Below are 22,526 nucleotides of genomic sequence, written 5' to 3' on the forward strand. Positions count from 1 at the left end.
AACCTAGCCATTATTGTATTTTTGAAGGACGATTATTTTGCCCTCTCTTGCATAACTACACATTTTAAAATAATTATTTTTATATTGATTTTCTTCAAATTGACCATAACAAACCAGACAAATCTCTTCAGGATTAATTTTCCACCTAGCTGAAGAAATTAGCTATTGCTTTCTCCCTCCCACCTCAAAGTCGTGGTAGAATGGTTACCTGGATACCCTGCCTGTAAAGGATGTATGTGCTGAAGCAATTTAAATAGCCTGATTTGTCATCTAACTGCAGACATCATTAGCAAAGCATTATTTGGCTGGAACATTGTAGGCTGAACATGGATAACTCCTCTGTGTTGAGGAGAGATTTAATTTAACCACCTTGTGCCCAAACAGTGCCTGTCTTGAGAGTGGAGCTGCAGCAAGTCCAGTGTGAGGACATGTGTATGGGTGGGAAATTATTTTACCATCATATACAGCTTTTGGAAATGTATTCTGCACCAGGGTGAAAACAAGATCTTTCAAATAATTTGTTTTAAAACCTGCTGATTTGTTTGTTTGGAGGCTAAGAGAGAATTTGCAGATGGAGGAAAGAGGGAAGGGAAGGAAATTTGAACCTGGCTTTTGCTTTTTTTCGAGTAGCTTTTCTCCTCGTCTCAGCCCCTGTTGCAATGTATGTCTCTTGCTAGCCTTTCAGTTTTTAAAATGACAATTACATCAGAATGGAAAGATGTGCAAAAGTATTTCTTTTTAGAAAAAAAAAGGTGAAATTACAGTGATGACTTGAGATTAATTTTTCTGCATATGACAGCGTGCAAAGCAGGAAATAGTCACCTCCTCTGAGAAATACTGCATGCCGGGAGGTGGGAATGGACATTTCCCTGGAATCTGGCTGTTGAGCTTGGCCAGGGGTTAGCCTCTGCTTAATGATAAACAATGCATAAAAATAAATCCAAGCTATTGGATCACTTTTTAGGTCTGGACTCAACCTAACTCACTATTTCAAGGCTTTATCCAAAATCAGGTTAGTTATATTGGTTCTGGTGTGATTTGGAAGATTCAGCTAGGGTCTGGGGATTTGTCAGGTAGGTTCAGTGGACCTGCATCCTTCCATCTAAGCTAATTCTGCAGCTACAGCTGAATTGCAGGAGCACCACAATTGCCTAGCTGCCAATTACATATTCCTGAACATCCTTCTTGGCAAATCAACTCCCAAATCATGTTCAAGAATCATAGTCTTAAATGAAGCACGGTTGCAAAATATTCTGCTGATCTATGGTGCAAGTCTTTTTCCTTTAGTCGTAATTGATGTTACAATTTTTTTTATGGCTTCTGTCATTAGTATTCCCAATTGGCTCGATCTACAATTTATTTTGTGCTATAAAAATGCTAAGAATTTTCTCCTGATTAGCAGCAGCAGCAGGGCACGTTTCTGGATTTATCAACATGGGATATTTTGGGGCGGGAAAGGAATCTTTTGTCTTTGAATTAAAATGTGTCTAGACAGTTTTTTTGTTACAAATCTAGCAAAATGAAGATACTTTCTAGGTAGTAATTAAATTCTTTCAGTGACATACAGTCTATTATGCACAAGACTTCAGTATAATGAATATATTTATTTCCAGGAAATCTACAGTATTTTCCTTGCCATTTGTAGGAGTAAGCATATAAATAATGCAAACCATGCTGCGCTGCTTTTCAGCTCTTCCTAGGAAATTATGCCATTAAAAATGCCATGGTTCTTTCAGGCACACACAGACACAGCAGGTAAAAGGAATGTTCATGTGATGAACAGTGACAGAAGCAGCATCAGCTAATACATAACACTGCAAAGCACAGCTCAGACAATGAAATTGTTTGCAGTAATTATGGTGCAGAATGAGACTGTTGTTTAACTTAACATCATGGTAGTCAAACTGGGATCCATCAAAGTGGGCTCTGAATTTACAGCCGAGGGTTAGGATTCATAGGCACAAAATGAGATGAGGGAAGATGGTGAGCTCTGCAGCCTCCCCTGCCACTCCATACACCCACCATCGATAGCCGTAAAGAAAATCAAACTTAATTTGAGCAGTTTGGGAAATACGAGGCCCCAGAAAATTCCTTGTGGGCTTGTTTTTGTTTGAGAGCACATGTTGCTGTTAGAAATCTGCAATTCAGATGTTAAAATCTCTCTTCTGCAAAAATAGCAGTCGCTCCTGCAGCTTTCAGACAGCAAAGATCAGCCGGTGCATAAAAGCACGGTCGCGTCCTTTTTCTCAGTGAGGTAGGAGTGTTTGGTATGTTAAGGCAGGAAAATTTACCATCTACCATTTGTAGGCATTCCTTATGCATAAGCAGAGCTTTAGTACGTGTTGCAAATGGAAATTGAGTACATTATGTGCCTGGAAGGAGTTTATCTAACTATTTATGGGCTGATCACATTTTGAGCTAGAATTGCCTGGGTTATTTTTAGTGAAATAACGTTACAGGAGTAGGTGCCTTTAGAAAGAAGCAGCGAAATTCTCCTGTCACGTGGCAGTGCTTCACGGAGAGACTCCCAGACCTCACTTGTGTGTCTGATCTAAAACCTTCATGTCCCCAGGCTCACGGACGAGAAGCCGAATCCCCAGTGCCCCCAGTGGGGCTGCCATTTCAGATCAATGAATTGCAGCTTGGAGCCAGGCTTCAACCTCCCACAAAGCAGCTCCGTGCATCTCTGTGCTTTCCTCCATCTGTCCAGCCGTGTGCCGAGCACTTGGATGGCTTTGGCCAGCCTGGAGCTCTGGCGTGGAAGTGGTCCGTGGCTGCTCCCTGGCAATCCAGCATAGGTTTTCCCATCCCTCGAGCATGGTGCCCACGGAGTGCATGTGTTTGCCCTGTGGTTTCGGAATGGATTAATTTTCAGAGCTGAGGTTAGCTGTAGCTGGTTCAAAGGAGCCAGGAGTGAATTCAGCTTAGCATGAGGCTGTTGGGTGAAGTTTTTGTTGGATCTGGCAGAATAGTTCAAAAAGCCAAAAGAGTTCACTGTCTAAGGAAAAAAAGGCCTCCGCCTGTTTTCTCACCTTTACTTTCAGGGTAAAAATCAACAATTTTCACTCAACTGCTCTTTGATACAGATGGAGAAAGAAATTCCACAAACATTAGAGATGCAGATGTAAAACAGCACATCATTAGCACAAGTGACTACCCCTTCTTTCTAATATAAAAGGAATGGAAAACCATTAAAACTCGTGAAATAATAAGGCAGAAGCATATAATTTAATATGGTCATCTATTTGGAAATGCACATTGTGCATAAATAAGCAGACATAGCAGCAGGGAATCCGCAGCCATCTAGCAAGTAAGTTGTTTTGCCGTTGCCATCTGACCTGTAGATAAGTGGAAACAATGTCTTCATTAAACCTACAAAACTGCACATTAATCATTAGCAAAACCACTGCTGCGAGATGTAGGGGAAGCCTTGCTGTGGCTCCGGGAGCTGCGTGCATGTACCTAATGGCAGGCTCTAACTATTAAGTTCATATCAAAAATAGATCTGCTGTTGGCGTGAAGGCTTGAGCCACAGTGCTTACGTGCCTGCTATGAAGGAAATCCAGTTTATAGTTTCTAGACTTACTGTACATTGGGGAAGAAAATCTGCATCTGCAAAAAATCCATCCTAAATGTAGAAAATAGAATCCTGTGTTGCACCCTTCGGTCATTTTGCTGGCATTTCTGTAGGTAAGCAAAGGACCCACTTTATTTTGTTTCCTCTGTCTTCCTCTTTCAACCAATAAGCCAATTCAGTCCGAAAGTAGTCAGACTGTCTGTAACTAATCCTATAATACTTTCTTGACATTCATATTGCTGTTGAGCATTTCTGTCAATAAAGTCATTGCCTGTGAGCTGCATGGAAAACAGAGTGCCCAGGCGAAAAATACAGGTTTCATTCTTATCAATATTTTGATAAAATGAAGATCTTCTCTCAGCTTTGCTGGAATTTACTCAGGCATTTGATAATGGCAGCATATTGGACATGACTAAGGAGGGAACTTCAGGAATCTATACTAAAACACGAGAAAATGGCCTGTGTATTCTTTTTTATCCAAGATCTGAATCCTGAAAGTGTCAAACAAACAGTGTATTTTGGACAGAGTTGAAATTCCAATATTAATTTCAGATGCTACTCCCCAGCCTAGCTTAATCCTACAATATCTGCCTTGATATTAGTAAGAGCTCTGGAAGATGTCATTGCCATTTTCAAACTAAACGCTAAAAGCAAAGGTTATGTTTTCTGTCCCCCACATTCAGGCATGGACAAGAAAGGGGTGTTTGCTGTCACAGCCGGCTCATTTGGTTATTGCCTTCAATCTGCCTCTGACTCATGCGCCACTGAAGCTAGTGAGGGCTTTTCCCATGACTTTGCTGGCCTTTGGATTTGAGTATGGGCAGGTCAGGTCCCAGTTTAGGAACTGCCTCTGTTGTTCCTGATCCAGTTCACCTTGAAGTTAATGGGAGACCTTTCACTAAGTGATAGGGAAGTTGGATCGGACCCAAAGAAAAAATACTTAGTGAGTACTTGAGGGATGAAACAGTGCAATTCAATGATTAACTCATGCAACCACTTTCCTCCACTGAATTCTTGTCCTCACAGTTTACATTAAAAGGCAGGAAAACTGTGAAATACAAGTGTCTCATGCTTTAGGAAAATCACTGTCCTTTCTTTTGAATCAGGCTCCCACAAAACTCCTGCGGGTTGTACACACATACCTATCACACTGTACAGGAGATAAGCTTCATATTTTGTAGACATTTAAACACAGTTAAAAATTCCAGGAGAAGTAGCCAGACATGAACATTTGGAGAAAAGCGGCTGCATGTCATAAATCAGGTTGTTTGTTTTTTTTTTTTTTTTTTTTTTTTTAAATTGGCAACAGTGTCATTTCACACAATGTTTTACTGCAGATCTTTTGCAGATCTTTCCTCCTCTCTCTTGTCTTTTGCTTTTCTCTTCTTCCCTGTGTCGTTTTTCCTAACCTCTGCATTTATTATCAGCCCCTGCATGCTTTAGCACAATCTCCCCTTACCTTACTGAACAACCTGAGCATAGGTAAGCCTTTAGGTTTAAATTAGCCAAAGCTAATTTCTAAGTCTTGTTCCAAGGAGCACACTTGTTTCACATTGAACACGGGCTCAGCCAAGTCACGTCGGAGTGATGTATTCCCTCCACACCCATGTGTACACACACACACACACACACCCACACACCCACACCCACACCCACCCACCCACCCACCCACCCCCTTTCCTGAGCTTTGGTTCAGGTTTGCGTGTGTGCGGTTGGGTGATCCGCGAAGCGTGAATATTTCTCTGCACCTTGAGCACGGGAGTTCACTGAACTCGTTCCACTCGATGGGAGATATTTATATAAAACAGCAATTGCGCTGAGATGTGCTGCCGGGAGCAGCCAAGCCAGTGAGAGGCTGGCTTGCAGCTCCCCTTGCAGTGGTGCTGAGCAGTTTCTCTGCCACCCTTCTGCTCTTTATTCTTTCATGCTGGGTGTTTTTCAAAGGTTTCTATGAGTTTTTTTGTTTGCTTTGTTTTTTACTTAAAAGGAGCAGGGTTAGGCCAATATAAGCCCTTTTTAAATCCTGCTTCTACTGCTCTTGTGATAGATGCTCCTCAAAGCCTTCTCCTCCAGGTTTTCCCTAAAATGCTCTCCTTAGTGGGGATGAAACAAGGAGAGGGCTCATGGCTGCGTGGAGAGCAGGGCTGCTCTTGCTTCTCTCACCCCGCTGCAGCCTCCAGCAGCAGGGCCCATGCAGAGGCTGGGAGGTTGAAATAAAAATGCTCCTTCCCAGTGTAAAGGCAGAAGAGGGAAGAGATGCTAATATGGCTTGATTTTCCCTCGGGAGTAACGCAGTGACTCCCTGGGGGCTGCAGAGCATTAACCCAACCTTTATCCAGACGCTTGCAAGCTAAAAGGGCCCTGATGTGTAATTTCCAATGTAATTTGTGACTCACGCAGTGCCTTTAATATAAAGCACGGATTAGCGGTGGGGGTTTCCAGCCTGGACGAGGAGAAGTGTAGAGGGAAAGTGAGATTTTTTTACAGTTCTTTTAAGGCACAACTGGTCTGTGAAACGGCTACAAAAAAAGAGCTCCCAACCCAGTGCCCTCTTACTCATGCAGTATATGGCCAGCCAAGTCGGAGAATAACCCTGTTAGCTTGAAAGTGGACAAGGAGCTGCGAAGTGTTTGGGTTGGTGCTGAGATGGTCCGTGGAGTCTTGGAAAGCCGGGCATCCTCTGAATGAGGCTGTTCCTAAGTGCTCAAGAGGTTCAGGAGTACCATGGAGTATTTGGGCTTTTAAATCACCTTGGCAGCTGCCTGCCAGAAAGGAGCTATTTGAGAGATGCTCTACATGGCAAGCCGGTGATGTCACCACATTCCCAAATGTGTAATGCTTTGCAGACTGGAATAACCAAGGTGGGACATGTGTCCATGAAGCATCTATGAAACCAGCCTCAAAGGGCTGTGAGCAGTTGCTTGGTTTTACATTGGGATGGGGCTGGTGCCCTTGCACAGCCTGAATCCAGTCCCATCACACCTGGGGAGACAACGAGCAGCAAAGTGCTGTTCTGTAACCCTTGTTTGGGCAAAATTCTTGTCGGGATGAAAACACACAAAAAAGATGGAAGAAAACCCATTAAAAAAGAAAAAGGACGGTTACCCATGAACCGCAGAAGTTACCACACACTGCAGAAGCAGCTCAGGGCAAAGAATACGTCCACCACCCTTCATGGAGAACACGGTCACTGACAGCTGGAGAAGTAAAGAGACAGGAGGAAAAATTAAAGAAAAGCTGGAGGTGGAGTAGTTTGCTTTATTAGAGCAATGAAATACCACACCATATCAAAGCAATTCCCATTTCTTTTGTAACCACAAAGTAGTCTGAAACAGGCAATTACATCTTTTTTCCAGCTCAGAGAGGCACGTCACCCTTTGCCACACATTAAGGAATGTTAATAGCAGCAGGAAGGAGTTCAGGGGTGCGTGTGCTTTAGTGGGAAATCACACCTCCGAGGAATTAGAAGCACTCAGCCCCAGGGAGTGATTATCTCGCAGTAACCACATGCCTGCTGTTCTCTGTGGCATAATTATTCGTGGGATTTGGGATTCAAACAAGCCGGACAAGCAAAACTTGCAGTTCTCCAGGGAAATAACCCCCTCTGCCCCGAGCTGGACTGGGCACCTGCATCCTCGGGTGCTCTGTGCTGTTCTGACCCCGCATCTCTGGGTTGGTGTCAGGCAGGAGAGCAGTGTCCAGCCCTGGAGATCCATAGCTGGTAACAGCTGGGCAGTGCAGCACTCACTGTACAAATGAGAATTTGATGCTCTTTTTTTTATCTGTCAGTCCCCAAGTGTAGACTCTGTCCTCCTAATGGGTCTTGACAATAACAATTTCTCTGCAAAGTCTTGGGCACCTTGCTCAGTGTAATGCGATGTCCAGTAGCTCTCAACTGATTAACTGTGAATAAAAAGCCCTAAATATTTGGCTTTTGCATGGGTAATTGAGGAAGAAGAAGGAAGAGTGCCATAAGTTAGTTGTTTGGCATCCTTGGGGAAATGCTGAGTCTGTTGTAGTGCTCTGCATGGGGCTCTTGCTTGGGTACTGAATGTTCTGAGGGCACAAGGTGACATCTGGGTGTCACCAAAGCCCACAGCCAAAGCTGATTTGTACTTTTGGTGGAACCACATGTTTTTTTCCCAAAGTAGTTGTTGTCATGGGTGGAATAGGATAAAGAAAAAAACAACAATAAGTGTAGAAGTGGATGGGGTGAGCGGCCAGAGCTGCTTCTGGGATCCCGTGCTCATCACTGCCTTGTTCTTGCAAAGTGCTGAGCACAAAAGAGCTCCAAGGAAGTATTAAGTCTATGCTTGACTGTCAAGGACAAACATAGTTCACTGAATATATGCGTGCCCAAAGTTAAGCATGTGCTTAATGAGGCTAGAGTGCTTTGCTTAGGGCAGAGCTGAATCCTTAATAGCTCCGTGTTTTGCAGCTTTTGCTGAAAAATGGAGCTGATACTTCCCTGCTTCCTGCACTATTTGGAGGACAGGCTTACTAATATTCATGTTTCTTGGACTGATGGGAAGGAAAGTAATGAATAAAAAGGAAGACATTATGTATCAAAACATCAAGTTCACAGTAATTAATTTTTCAAATGTATTTTGAACTGGTACTTATTGTGAACCCTGGAATTTCAATGGCATATGCATCACATACAGCAAAAAGAAAAAAATCCAGCAAGCTGAAGGAAATTTGAGCTCCTGATGCTTCTGATACATTTAATGTTGTTGTTCCTTCAAATCCCTACCTCTAATGACCCCAGACATATTAAATAACATTCTCAGGGCTGAAGCAATGCTTCAGACTTCTAATTTTACACCAGTTTTTCCTCCTGCACTCTAAGAATGTTATATATTGAAAAATCTTCTCTGCAGAAAGCACTCTGTAGGCTTTTTCCTGAAGACAGGCTGCCGGTACCTGGGCTCACACTGAGCGCTGTTTGCACTGCCTGGTTTTTCAAAAATAGTTTTTGCAGCTGGATCATTTTTCACGTTTGCAATTTATGGCTAGCAGGCAGTGTACAACTGAGCCTTAGAGGGATAAATCACGGGGAAAGATGACAGATTTCATGGCCTTGGCATGGCAAAAATGCTCACACCACTTGTCCAAGAACACAGAGGAATCCATGCCAGAAAGGCTAGTGTAGGGGTGGAAAATAGTGATGGTGATCTAGTTTCTTAATGAAGATACCTTAAAGAACAGCACAAAATATCATTATAGCACCTCATTAATGATCTCTCCTGCTTATTTAATTGCTATGAGCCTTTTTTTCTCCCTGCTGTGGCAACAGCATTGACCATATTAACGTTGGTACTGGGAACTGTTCTGTAGTGCTGTCAAGTACCTCTTAATCTTTCAACTCCTGCACGTCGGGGCGGGTTTCTCTCTCAAAGATGAATCAAACCTTATTTCTGTGTTGAAGATTTTTTTTTTTTTTTTTTTTTATCTGCAGAGTAAATTAGTGACAGGAGCTTCCCAGACCTTGCTGTTCTCTTCATACCGTGACTCATTTGTTTTTCTGTACAAGCCCGGCCTTTTCTGGATGGTAGGAAAGAATTCCTGGCCAACACGCACTGCCACTTAGCCACTGGAGCATCAGCATTTGTTTGTTCCCTGTCCCAAATCCCCTGTCCCCATCAGCATCCCAAAAAAGGGAGAGGAAGGAGAATTTGCAACAAGTCCCACATTTTCACACCTTCAATTTCTCCTCATGTCATGTCCTGTGCCATCAGTGGACCAGTGTGGATTATAAACCTGCTGCTGAGCAACCCGCACAGACAGTAGGCTTCTGTAAATCAAGGCATGGAGACCTGAGCTTCTTATCTTGGAAATACACATTTCAATCCCCTCTAGTGGTCCCGAAACAGCCCTGCATATTGTTCTGTACATCAGAAGCAGCTTTGCATACAGCTTCCAGAAGCAGCTGTGAAAAGTGTTGGGGTAGATCTTTACTTACCCCATTGTTCAGTGGCGCTGCATTTCGTTAATAACCGAGATCAGACTCTATCCCATAAAATGAAATGAGCTGGAAAAACTCATCTTGTTTTAAGTCTTTTAAACTCTTACACTTTTTAACACTGTGCCTGCCGCTTAATTTTGAGGTATCTTGGGGAGGGGGTAGTGGTAGAAGGGAAATAGAAGCAGATATTGTAAAGAATAATCTGTAAAGAATACCTGTCTGATCATGTCCAGTACTGCAGCAAGAGGTGTAAGATACTGATGTATGTGTGGGACTATGCATGAAGTACACCTCTGTGCATGCACTTACATGCATTTATCTGGAGTTTGGTAGTGGTAGAGTTCTGTGCTCTTATTGTGTATGGCTTACTTACTTTGTAACAGCATTCCATTTTGCTTTCTTTTAAGCCATCTTCTAACTAAATACTACTACTACTACTACTACTACTACTAATAATAATAATAATAGACCCATGACTCCGATATCTACCCCACACCAGCTCTCTTTAGCTGACATCCCTGGAAGGGGAAGGGGACTGCTGGCTGTCGCACCAAAATGTGCGGGTGGGGAAGACGTCCTGACAAATATGCTTACACTAATAATATTTTTCCATTTGCTTTTCCCATGATGACAGGCAGCTACTAACTAGGCAGGGCTGGAAGTCATATTCTGAATTGCTGAAAGAAATGTTCCCAGATGATCAAACTCTATGTGTTTTTTATACTGATCAAAGATTCTCTGCATGTCTTATATATCTGAAAGCACAGAAGAATGAATGAAGAAAAAATAGTTATTCTTCTGTGCTGGTAGACAATGAAATGATGATTGGTGAGATTACGCCTTGACTCTACTGTCAGCACAATGTCAGTAAAGGCAACGGTATAGAGAGGGAGCATTCTGAGATATTAATACCAAATCCAGATCACTAGAAGGAACAGAAAAGCCCCAAGGTGGAGGAAAAGGTCTGGTTTTATTATTATTTTTTATAATTTGGTGGAGAATAAAATGAATCTTACAAATTCTTCTATCCTATTAGTTACTCTGATTATTCATCCCTTCGTATGCTATCTGCTTGTGTAGTCAGGAGTGGTAACTTGTTTTTTGCTCAGGTGAAGATCTGCTTTTATATATATATAAGTATGTATCTCACTAGTGGTATATTTTTGTGCATGGGATGGCAGGAACCTTTCACTCTTGATGCTTTGAGCCAGGGACTAGTTTTGCAAAGTCTTTTCCCAAATGCCCTGATTTGTGCTGAGGAATCAGAGGTTATTTCGGTGTCTCGTAGAAACAGTGCTTTTTTGAGGGGAAAGGCTAAAGTAAATATTTCAAGGCTTTGGGTTGGGGGGAATTGTAATGAATTAAAAATAAATGAATGGTGCTTAGTAAAGAAGGGGCCTCTGAGCAGAGGAATCTGCAGTCTAAAGGCATTAAGGCTTAATTCCCGTGTCTTGGCTTAAGGCTGCTCTTTTCAGGAATGGGAGCCAGTTATTCTGGTAAATCTATTGTGTGTATTCCTTCCTTGGAAAGACACTCTGATCAGCTGCAGCAGGTCTTACTGAATTGGCTTTGTTTCGATCATGGAGCGAGGAGGAAAGCTGAGGATGGAAATTTTCAGAAGAGTGAGGCCAGCACATTGCGACGAGGAGGAGAGGGCTGCAGCCAGGGAATTGGGGAAGGACATTTTGAAGATCATGTTATAGCAATGTCTGTCAAGAATGGTTTAGGTCCAGCTGATCTTGGCCTGGGGCCAGGGGATGAGCTAGGTGACCTGAGCCTTTTTTCTTTGACTCTGAAAGTGGAAGGAGAAAAAAAAAACAAAACACCTTAATATACCATTTTCCCTGTGGATTTTCTCTCCCTCTTCTCTCCCAGTACCCTCTTGTGCCAGGTAACAAGATACTCATATATCCAAATGCTCTTTCTGAAGCTTATTGTCATGCACTGTATCAGAAGTTTGTGATTTATATGATGCTCACTGGTCCTTTAGCATGTGCAGTTGTTAAGCTCTCCTCGTCTTCTCGGAAGAAAAGCCCCCCAGGGCTGGCATGCAATAGCATGATCTCGGTATTTATCCTTTTGGCGGTTTGCTAATTATTCCTATTCCTAGCACATCCCTGTGCGAATTTCTGTCTTTCTGCTACAGTAAATATTCTCTCATTTTTCTAGCTGCAGAGCTGCTAGTTAAGCAGGAGAAGCCTGAATATCCTGCAGAGGCCCATATTGTCATTTGGATGATAGCAATGAAACCGGCCAAACATCTTTTCTGTACCACTTAAATTGCATGTCTTTGCATTCCTGGATCGGCCACTCATTTTCTGGACCATATTCTGCTCTTGTAAACAGCTCATATCGTTCCTGGGAGTGCTCTTTGTAGCAGAGCACTTTGATAAAGCCAAAGCCATCAGCTGCCAAGACTCCATAAGGAGTCGGAAATAGGCACCAGATATCTTCGCTACTGTAGACGTAGCTGCATTAGCAGTATCATTTATCTTCCTAAGGACTTACTAAGCCACTAAAATGTATTATAAAATTAAGTGGCATTTTTTCCACCTGTTCTAACCAGTGCCAAAAAGCTCTCCCCAGTGATAGGATTCTGCATGCAAAACCTGAGTGCACTCCTAAGGACTGCAGCTGCCTCAGAGACAAGGTTTTGTTTTTCTTTTTTTCTTTTTTTTTTTCCCTTTTTTTTCCATGGGCTGCCTCCTTCAGTTACAATAATACGCTTTAAATTATCTCAGGGCACTCTGGATCCCAGTGCTGCACAATCCAATTTGACATAAGGGTTGCAGAGGGGGGAGAAAATCTTGCAAGCAGACACCGGACTTTCGGTCTGCATCTTCCATGGGTACAAAGAAGTTCATAGGCTGGGGAAATTCCCTGCCTGTCTGTGCTGGGAGAAAGGCTTTCTGCTCCTGAGCTGTGTTTTGGTTGCTTGCCGGAGTAAAAGCAACCCCAAAGCCCCACCGTGGGGCTTCTGAATGAAAAAGGTCCCCATGTCCCTCCCAGGCTGCAAAATAATTGAAACAGCAGCAAACTGCTGAGTGGCCCCTTTTGGTTTTGTGTTAACTGTATTTTATCGTTTAGATAACACTGCATTTTAACCTTTGTGTTCACAACTTGGCTCCAACACAGGTATTTAAGCACCTTAAACACTCCACAGGCACGGAGAACAGTAGCAGCAGAGGAAAGCTGCTTTCCAAAGGAGAAAGAGCAACCTATAGATGTGGGTAGCCCCAGATAATCTCCAGTTATCTTTTCCCATGGCCAAATTACTCTCTTACCAACATTAGTCGTGTGCCTGCTGATGCACTTGCCATGCCACCTTGGCCAGTGACGTCTCTTGCTGATTTTGCTGCTGCCAAATTCCCCAGCTGGAGAGGGTCAGGGTCTCCATCTCCAAAACAGTTCAGCCCGAGCAGACCTGCCACTGCCGTGGAGATGTGATCCGTAATCATCCCTAATCCCTTTGGCTGATTCCCCTGATTACGTGTGGGAGCAGGAGTGCAGCCTAGTTAAGAGGAGCTGTTTTCAAATCATCAGCATGTCCTTTGATTAGCCAAGGTGCATGCATTTGAAACGAAGGTGTCCTGAAATGGCTCTGGGCCGCGGCACAGAAAGGCAGCATGTGTCTGTCAGGATAAAGCTTGACTCACATTGGGCTGTTTGCCCTATTTTCTAGCTTTTTGGCTGCTGCACAGATAATAGGACCCCTCCAGTGCAGAGGAAGCCTGGCATCGAGGCAGGATTCTTTCGAGTAATACACGGCCCTGGTGGGTACTAATCCTGGTAATTTAGGCAGGTGCATGCGAGAAATTCTGGAAACTAAATAGAGATTTCCACGTTAAAGGTATCATAACGATGCTTTCTGAAATGCCAGAGAGCCTACAGTCCCAGTGTGGTGATGGGGTTCATGAAGAAAATAAATGAGGAATTAGTAATATTGGGGTTTGGCAGTGAAGTAATTGGGCAAAAAATATTTACAGAAGCCTTTAAGAAAAAAAAAAAAATGAGGCTTTGCAATGGTGCCTGCAGACAAGTCACCGTGTTGGTTTATCCAATCCTGAGCACCAATCCAGGCTCCAGCCATGGTCAGAATGGAGCTGCCTCACCAGATTTACTCATGACTGCCTTCATTTATCAGAGGAGCTTTGTTGCTGCTGTTTGTGAGCATGACTTGCTCTTTTCGCCACAGGATCAGATGACAGTTGCATCTCATCATGCAAATGTGTTCTTAGCCTCTTTAAAATCGTTCTTTATTTCCTGTATTTTCTCCGAGTTGTGCCATGGCTGGGAAATTTTCGTGGGCTTTGATTTCCCCTTAGTTCTTATTTCTCCCCTACTAGTGTTACCGGTGCTGATTTGTCTTTTCCTCATGCAGTAATTGGGCTGGTGCCACTGTGTAATTTTTAACTGTGTGCAGTATCAACAGACCTCCATCTGTTTTTCCTCCAGAGCTTCCCAGCCTGCCGTTATAAATATCTGCCAAATCCTCCTCCAAAAAGAGGATCACCAGATTCCAACTGTTTGCAAAATAAGAGCCGCTGCCAGGAATCCTCTCCCACCGTCTGCAACCTGTGCAGGACCCGTGTCCTGCATGTTGTGAGCTTTTATTTTTGCCACTAAGGAGCTCTGACCATCGTCTGTGATTTGTTGTCTGTCGGAAGCGTGCACTTCTGCGGAGGGTTGGGCACGTCAGTCTGTTTGCTCAAATATCTCATTGCATGTGTCATTTTATTAGGCAATAACCTTCAATAACCATCGGGTAATAAAACGAAAATAACAGGGATTTTATACATATATATATATATATGTATTGTTGTTGTTTTTTCTTTTAAAACACAGTGCTGATTTAAAACATGCTATGGGCTGGATCAGTTCCATCGTTGTTTTATAAGGTATTTTAATTGACCTGGAATGGGCTCAGTGTGCATGCTCCTTTTGCAGCCCTTTTCTTAGAGACTGAGGGTGTTACAGTGCTCTGAAGCTGGTGTAACCGATAGGACTTGCTCACTGCCCACCTGTGTTACCAAGAGCAGTTTGATTTCATAGAATCACAGAATTTCCCACCTCTCTACATTTGCACATCAGAGTAGAAGATCATTAGAAGAATTAGCACCAAAACAGGTGATGCACTGATTAGACCACACACACTAAAATCTATCAGGTTTTCTAATACGATAAAATGGTGTATAAATTCATTTCTACGTGTATAACTCAAAAATAAATATTATGATGTAGGTGCCCTTTTAACACCATGAAAGCCATTCTCATAATGGTCCATTGATTCCATCGATTCAGTGCTGTGTTAGGCTCATGTGGCTTTTAAAATTCAGTTGTGTACCCTAGGCTACGATTTCACACGTGTTAGCGTCTGCTGGTGGTATGATAACCTGCTGTGGCTGAGGAGCTACCAACAAATCTCTTTAGGTGCTGCTGCTACAGACATCAAATTAATGATAATTTTTGTTTGAATAAAACTGGTGCCAGCTAAGGTCAGATCCAAGGAGCAAGGCTCCAGTTCTCTCAAGTGGGATATTGGAATATGTCATCAGAAAGGATTTTTCAAGGTTATTTCAGGAGAGGACCTCGTACATAGAAGTTCCGCAGAGCTTTGCAAAGGAACTTAAAAGCCAGCTTGGAGCTGAAAAATATTCTTTCCAGCCTGCATTCAGAAGAACCCAATATTTCCCAGAGACAGCAAAGCAGGTGCCCTGCCTGCCCGCCGCAGGCATTGGACACAGCGACTGGGGCTGGAGGCTGTTCTTCTGTAGGTGATTAGAAACACCTGGAGCACTGAAGGAATTCAGAAGTTTGTTTCATGATCTATAGACAGGTTGAAAAAATACTGGTATTTACAGTATATAGATTGCACTGTGGATTTGGTGTCCATTTTTGAAGGTTTTAGGGCAACCAAGTTCACGATTTTCTAGGAGGGCGCGCCACCATTTAATAATACATTATGACAGGAGAGAAATATGTACAAACAAGTCGAAGCCTGCAGGAGAACTGTACTTATTCCCAAATGAATAATATCCCCAGCCATTGCCAGGGGTGGCAGGGAACAAATAGGAGAGTGAAATTAGAGAGACCAGACCATCCCAGCGGTGATGTACTGGCTGCCTGGCGTGTTGAGCTGTCGTGGGGCTATGGGGAGAGCTGTGCTTACAAGATTGAGATCGACCCTTTCTTTAAGTCTGATTTTCTGGAGTAAGATTTTCTTGTAAAGGAACAGCCACGATTCATTTAAAGTCTTTGGGAGATAAAAAGCAGATGGCATTGATTAGCTAATTAATTATATTTTCTGCAGCTTGTCGGCTGTGCTGGTATGTGTAAAGTTTGCAAAAGCTTGGTATGAGTCTTTTTTTCTTTGATTTGTTGAAGAAATTGACTATTTTAAAACCTGGAATGGAGGGGAAGTTATACACAGATGTGTAATTTTCCCAACAGAAATATCTTAAACTTTTTCTTTGCATTTATATTCAGGGCTCGTTTTTGAGGGGAATATGCACAACGAGGCTGCAGCTCTTCTAGCTCTTGTCTTGATTACACACTGCGCTGTGTGACTTGCCACAGGCGTCTGGCTCTCCTGTATTCCTCCTTGTTGGTGTGATCCTCCCCCCTTTGCAGTTATGATGAGACAATGCACAATATTATTTTTTTATTTTGTTTTATGCCAAGCTTTTATGCCAAGCTTGTCTACTTGTGAACCTTGGGCAGATACAGTAGCTAAAGTACTGATTTGATTTCCTCTGTAACATCTGCTAAGCATTGACCAACTCCGTGACCACCAGAATGGTCCCTGCTGTTTTGGCTGGGGCATCACTGGGTTGTTGGACACCTCTCTGACCTCCTGTAATACTGCATATGTCAAATATCTTGATTTTCTATCTGTGATGGCAATTGTTCAGCATTTAGGGAGAGATGGAATACCTTGCTAAGAAAAAAATGTAAAGAATAATTCGTGAGAAGGGGTATCAGCTTTTCAAATCTGCTGATGGCATAGCAAAATTTTCACATGACCAAAAACCACAAGACTCATCTGGTTTCTTCAGCGAAGTGGACGTGGGGGACTCGCAGGCATACCAGTCCCATCAGTCATCATGGTCTGGGTGGAAATGAGCATGGCTAGATGCAGCTTTGGGTTCCCAGCAAGCCCTGTAAGTGCAGCTTGCTGCAAACTCTCTGCAGGTTTGAGCTCTGCACCAGCACCACCCCCAAAACCTTTCATGTGACAAGGTCCTGGCGCAGAAGCTTTAATTTAATTGCCAGTGTATAGCACAGGTGATGCACGAGCTGTCAGCTGGCCACCTGTGACAGCTGGGAATGAGAAAGAGCTTTGGAAAATTATGTTTTCCTCTTCTGGGGAAGTGTCCTCCCTTGCAGATGCTGTACAGAACAGCTTTGCAGTCCTTATTTCATTTTTAAGACTTCAGACAAGGATATGATGCAGGTCTTGGTAGGGCCCAGACATTCTACTGGTCAACTGCCTGAGTTGTGCTCCATCTAAAAGCCACCAAGACTGGAAATTGCCTGAAATGAGACAGAAATTTGTTCCTGCTATACAGAACTTTCTATTTTCTATGTAGTTGGGTGTTCAAGCTTGAGCCTTTCTATTTCCATCAGAATGACATTTTTTATTGTTTCTTAAACTGAAGAAACAACAAATTCTGCATCTTCTCTGGAGCACAGTCTTGTTAATGTTCTTTGAAACATGACATGTGTCGTGGCCGTCAAACTGCAATGATCCCATTTCTTCTGAAATGAGAAAAACATGTCACTTTTGGCTCTAAGTAATACAAAGGGAGAGTCATATTTTAGATAGGAGCTACATGGCTGCCAAAGATGAAAGAAAAATGTTATTACTTTTGGAAATTTCATAATTACATTTAATGATAATTTAATGAAATGACATTGTCTTCACCGCTATCACTAATGAAATGTTTGAGAGTGATAAAATAGATCTTGTTAAACAGAGCGAGAGCCTTGAGTAGAATAGCTTTTTGACAGCAGCCTCCATGCACAAGTCGTGGAATACTGTTTTTTGTTAGTTTAAAACAGAAGTTAAAATGAAGGCTACATTGCAAATAATGCTCAGAAGAAGTATTTAAAGGTCTTCCATTAAGCAAACAATACTGAACTCCTGAATAACATGCTGATGATTGAGTACTGCTCCTTAGAAATGCTAACCTTTCATTAAAACACTTCCCTTGTTTTTCTTTGCAGACAAACCAGAGAGCAAGAAACACCGCCTGACTTTTTTTATTTCTCAGACTATGAAAGGCATAATGCAGAAATAGCAGCATTTCACTTGGACAGGCAAGTAAAATGGATTTACATTAAAAGAAAAAATAGAAATATTGTGATAACTTTCTGCACTTTGCCCTGCTCTGTAACTGAATTACTTTTAAAAAGGGGGAAGATGGAACAAAGGTTGGCCAACACCATGAATAAAAGAAACAGAAGATGATGAAACAGTAGATTAATAATTAGGAAGTGCGACTTACTCTGGGAATGAGAAACCTGGCACTAAGTAATTCTTAAAAAGAAGGAGAAATTATATTGAAGGGAAGTTGAGAAATGAATTTCCCCTGTGATCATGAAGTGCATATGGAGAGGACCAGTCTCCTGGGGAATAGGCAGCACAAGTACGATGAGAATCTGGCTCACCCTAATTAGCTCAAGGGCACACAAATCCAAGTGAGGCATGGGGAATTGTGTGAGTGTTCAGAGAGGAATAATTGCAGTGGAAAGGGGATTCTGGTTTCACAGCCAACAGCTGGGGCTCTCCCATGTCAGGAGAATATGGAGACCACAAGAGTGTAGGAGGGAGAAGACACTGATGTTCACCCCGTGTTCCTGTTAGCTGAAAATGTGCCTCCAGCAGAGGTAGAGCAGAATCTGTTGGATAGTCCAAGACTGGAAATGGGCTGGGGCTTGCCCAGATTAGAAGCAGGAATTAATTCATGAGGAACTATTAATTGTAGGGCTAGAAACCATGGCATTTCAGGCATTTCACAGTCTGAGTTAGAACTGAACAGAACACTCTGAGGTGCCAAGAAACATCCTTCCAAAAGTTTCAAGTTTTGGGCCACAAATTATTTGGGGGTACGTATTATTGGTGCCTTCTGGTTTGGTGGTCAGGATGAGGGAACCTATCAGCAGGTCACATCCTTAAAAAATCTTCTGTATTTTATTGTTGTTGACCTTAGCATTGATTCCCTCTGTTTCATATTTTATATTGTCATTTTAAGCAGATGGTGCTGTAGGAAAAAACATTAATGGAGTTCCTGCAGGGAGGTATGTTAAATATCCACATGTTAAGCAGAAAAAGCAGTGTAGAAAATCGTAACAAAAGCTGGTGAGTTTGGGGTTGAAAAAGGCTCTTTACCCAGCCTTTGCCCCTGGGAAAATTTTTAGTCTTGGAGAGGTTGATTAGGTTGGTGTAAGGGTATTTAAACAGAGAGGAGTGGAAGCAAATAAATCAAACAAGTACTAAGACTGTCAGGAAAAAAAAAAAAAAAAAAAGAGTACTAGTTTTTAAATCTATTAGATGGAGTTTATGGAAGAAAGAGGCAGAAATCCCGTTCCTCAAGTCACTTAAAAATTGATGAGCAAAATGCTTGTTATAACAATCCTGAATTGGCACAAGGTCAAAGTCTCTGCTGTCTCTTATTTGTGGAATTTTATGCCACTTGCTTTTTTTTTCATGGAACAGTGTGTCCCCATCCTCTTCTGTATATTGAGTCTGCTTCGTCCTATGTAGGCAAGTCAGAGCTGATCATATTCAGGACGTATTTTGTAGCATATTATCAGAAGGATTATTCAGTTTAAAGTTGATGGGCTTTTTACTCCTTAAAGGCCACAGATAAATGTGCCTTCAGAGTGTAATGAACCTTCCTAAAACCTATCACTATCATTATAATTTAATCCTTTACATAAACTGCCTCTTCACTCTTTCTCCCAGGATCCTGGATTTCCGTCGCGTTCCACCAGTTGCAGGTAGACTGGTTAACATGACGAGAGAAATACGAGATGTTACTCGCGACAAGAAACTGTGGAGAACATTTTTCATCTCACCAGGTAGTCTTGGAAATAGCACTGTATTCTTTCTATCCCGCCGAACACGTACTTAAGGGAACGATGCGTAGATTGCTTAATTGCTCAGATATTTCTAATAGAACTGTCTTCTAGACCTTTGAATAAAAATAAATGTGGAGACATAGCCTACAAAGAAGACTTTATTGTTTTGAATTGAGTGCCTTTCCCCTTGACAAATTATCCACAGAGACAGGCTTTTATGTTCACAAAAGCAATGTATTCAACAAATGTTTTATGCAGAGCAATTTCTAAAGCAATTTCTTCTGTTGCTCTCAGTTTACCCCAAACCTTATTACTTAGCCCATTAGTTATTTAGACCTTTTTTCTAGTGGTATGTGATCCATCACTTCTGGTGGTCAGATGCATTTATCTCTTGGTTTTTACTGGAGGACCAAAAGCTAATTTTCTCGGAGTCATGTGCCTCAGTTTTTATTACAAGAGGAGTCTGAAAGAAAATCAAGGCAATAAATGTGTAAGGTATCCTGCTTCCGGCTCACATTCACAGCTGTGCAGAGGCTGGACTGGAATTGATCTGAATTGTTCTCAGTCTCGTACTTGCTTTGAGGACTGACTGCAGGAACCATCACCTCCTTCTATTTCTATTATCCTTCACTCTTTCACAACATCTGGTGGCCCTCGCCAAGGACAGAGCTCCACAGGGTGGGAACTATACAAACACAGGGTAAAACCACATCCTGGTCCCAGAATATACAAAAATAGGTAAAGACGGTCAAAAGGTGAGAGAGAGGTGGTAGCCTCTGGGGTGCTGAAACAGTGGAATTAAGCTCTAGGTTAAGATACAAATGCACATTCTTAATTATGTTCATAGGGAAAGATTATATAGAGAAATGTTCATTTTGAAGCATTTAGCTATGTCCAGTGAGCTTAGCTGATATTAGTTCAGCTGTGTGCAAATGTGTTGCTGAACTTGGGCTATGCCTTGTGTAAACAGGAAATCTGGAGTGGAAATCTCCAGGGTTCTCTCCTTAGCTTGTGCCATTGGCCAGCAGTTGTTTATCCCAGATCCCCAAAGCCAAGACCCAAAGACTTCATTGCAGTTTCTCCCAGTGTAGCAGTATTATTGCTGATAGCTACGAAGCACAGCCATGTCACTACAGAGCTTTCTCTCTTAAAATGTTCATCACACTGTTTTGAGCTCCAATAAAGTCATTATTATGGCTGTTATTTTTAGCAGGACACAGCTGAGGAGACCGTTATTAATTCCAGTAACTTCACTTGTGAAATACATTACACAATTACAAGAGGTTTCATCCTACCACACATCACATGTGCTCCAGTTTTACCCATACTACTGAGAGTGTTCACAAATGTTCTGTGCAGGCATTCTGTGTGCACTGCTGGGCACTTGTCTCAGTCCCTGTCTCTCCCCTTCTTTCCCTCTGTCTCTGTCTATGTTTTATTTATTTATTTTTACTTGACTTGTTTGTAGGCAAATAATTACCCCTCAAAGATGACAAAAATCCTTGCAGTTGTTCATGTGCACAAGATACTTTGGCTCATTTGAAATATAAGGCATTTTGTTCGCATTTCAGCAAGTAAGACAAGGATTAGTAGGCTTGCTTGCGTTCTAGTCTTTCCAGGTTATATATGAAGGCTTAGGGGTGAACTTGAGCGATTTCTGAGAATTACAAAACTGTACTCGGGTATCGAGCAGCTTACAGCAGCCACAGCCCAGCGATGCTGAGTTAATGCTGCCGGTTCGGATGAAGATCTTTATCTTGTCATTACAAAATTCCAGACATCCAAAGGATGATCCAAGCATAATCCTTTATTCAAATTTATTTAGAGGTCTGGGATAAATTCAATTAAAATATTTGATTAACTATGAATCAGGCTTTTCCGTAGAATGAAACGCTTAAGCAATTATTTTTTCTTTCAATTTTACATTTCCTAAATCAATATACTTTGCTTAAATCATTTTGGTTACTTGCCAGAGTTTTTTCCTACACGGCCCCCATTTAATTAGTAGGATTCTCATTAACATATGCCCAGCCTCAGTCTTGTATTTCATACTGACCTTAAAAGGCAGGCATTAATTAATGCCTAATGAAAAAGTAATAAAAGCCCTAAATTAAGCAATTAATTCTGTTGTGCTACATGGATCCTTGCAAGAACCATTCCGCACACCCACATGAAGCTGTCGAGGCCCCCTGGGACTGCCTTGCAGTCGGCTCTGGCTCTGCACCTCCATCCCCAGCAGTGCCTGGTGACAGCGACTGGGGACACACTGTGTCGGACAGCAATGCAACAAGCCCTCCATGTAATTTATTTCATACAAAACTCTTGCTCTCAGGCCGGGAGGCCATCATTTGCAATGAAAACCCTGTCCAACCTTCAGGGGTTCGTTATGAGCATCATGACTGATGATGTTCACCAAGACATGGTGTTTTTCTCTGGACCAGCGTGGGGATGTGTTGGAAGACACCTCCCTGCTTTTCAGTGCCTGTGCCACCTCGCTTGTCCCAACAGGAATGGAAACAGGGGCCTCTTACTGCCACAAAGCTGCCGGCAGATGTTGCTGCACAGCACGCAGCATCCTTCCTTCAACCGGGGAGTGCAAATGGCTGAGAGCAGGCAGGGCTGCGAGGGGCAGGACGGGGTCAGGCGATGCGTTAGGCTGCATTTGGAGAGAAAGCAGATTGCAGAAAAACGCTCTTCCAGGCAGTTTGGACTAAACATGAGAAATGGAATTAGGTCAGTAATTATTTAAATTAATTTTACATCCTTTGCGGTGGGGTAGACTGCAGTAGCCCTGCTACTTTCACAAATGAATGGTAATTTGCTAGGAAAAAAAGAGACATATTAATGATGTCAGCCTTCGTTTTGGAAGTAATTGAGGCAGCAGCTTAAAGAAATCAATGT

The 22,526-nt window shown here is 42.4% G+C and overlaps 1 protein-coding gene across 1 annotated transcript in view; it reads left to right on the forward strand.

Moving 5' to 3' along the window:
* The window catches only part of FAM20C (FAM20C golgi associated secretory pathway kinase), a 58,254-nt gene that overhangs the window by 26,282 nt on the left and 9,446 nt on the right, over window positions 1–22,526 (forward strand). Inside the window, exons 4-5 of the mRNA XM_084295766.1 lie at window positions 17,769–17,861; window positions 19,510–19,625. Of these exons, the coding sequence (XP_084151892.1) occupies window positions 17,769–17,861; window positions 19,510–19,625 (209 nt within the window). The remainder of the gene's footprint in view (window positions 1–17,768; window positions 17,862–19,509; window positions 19,626–22,526) is intronic.

This window comes from Netta rufina (genome assembly GCF_964035555.1).
Source record: "Netta rufina genome assembly, chromosome: 15".
Taxonomy (NCBI): domain Eukaryota; kingdom Metazoa; phylum Chordata; class Aves; order Anseriformes; family Anatidae; genus Netta; species Netta rufina.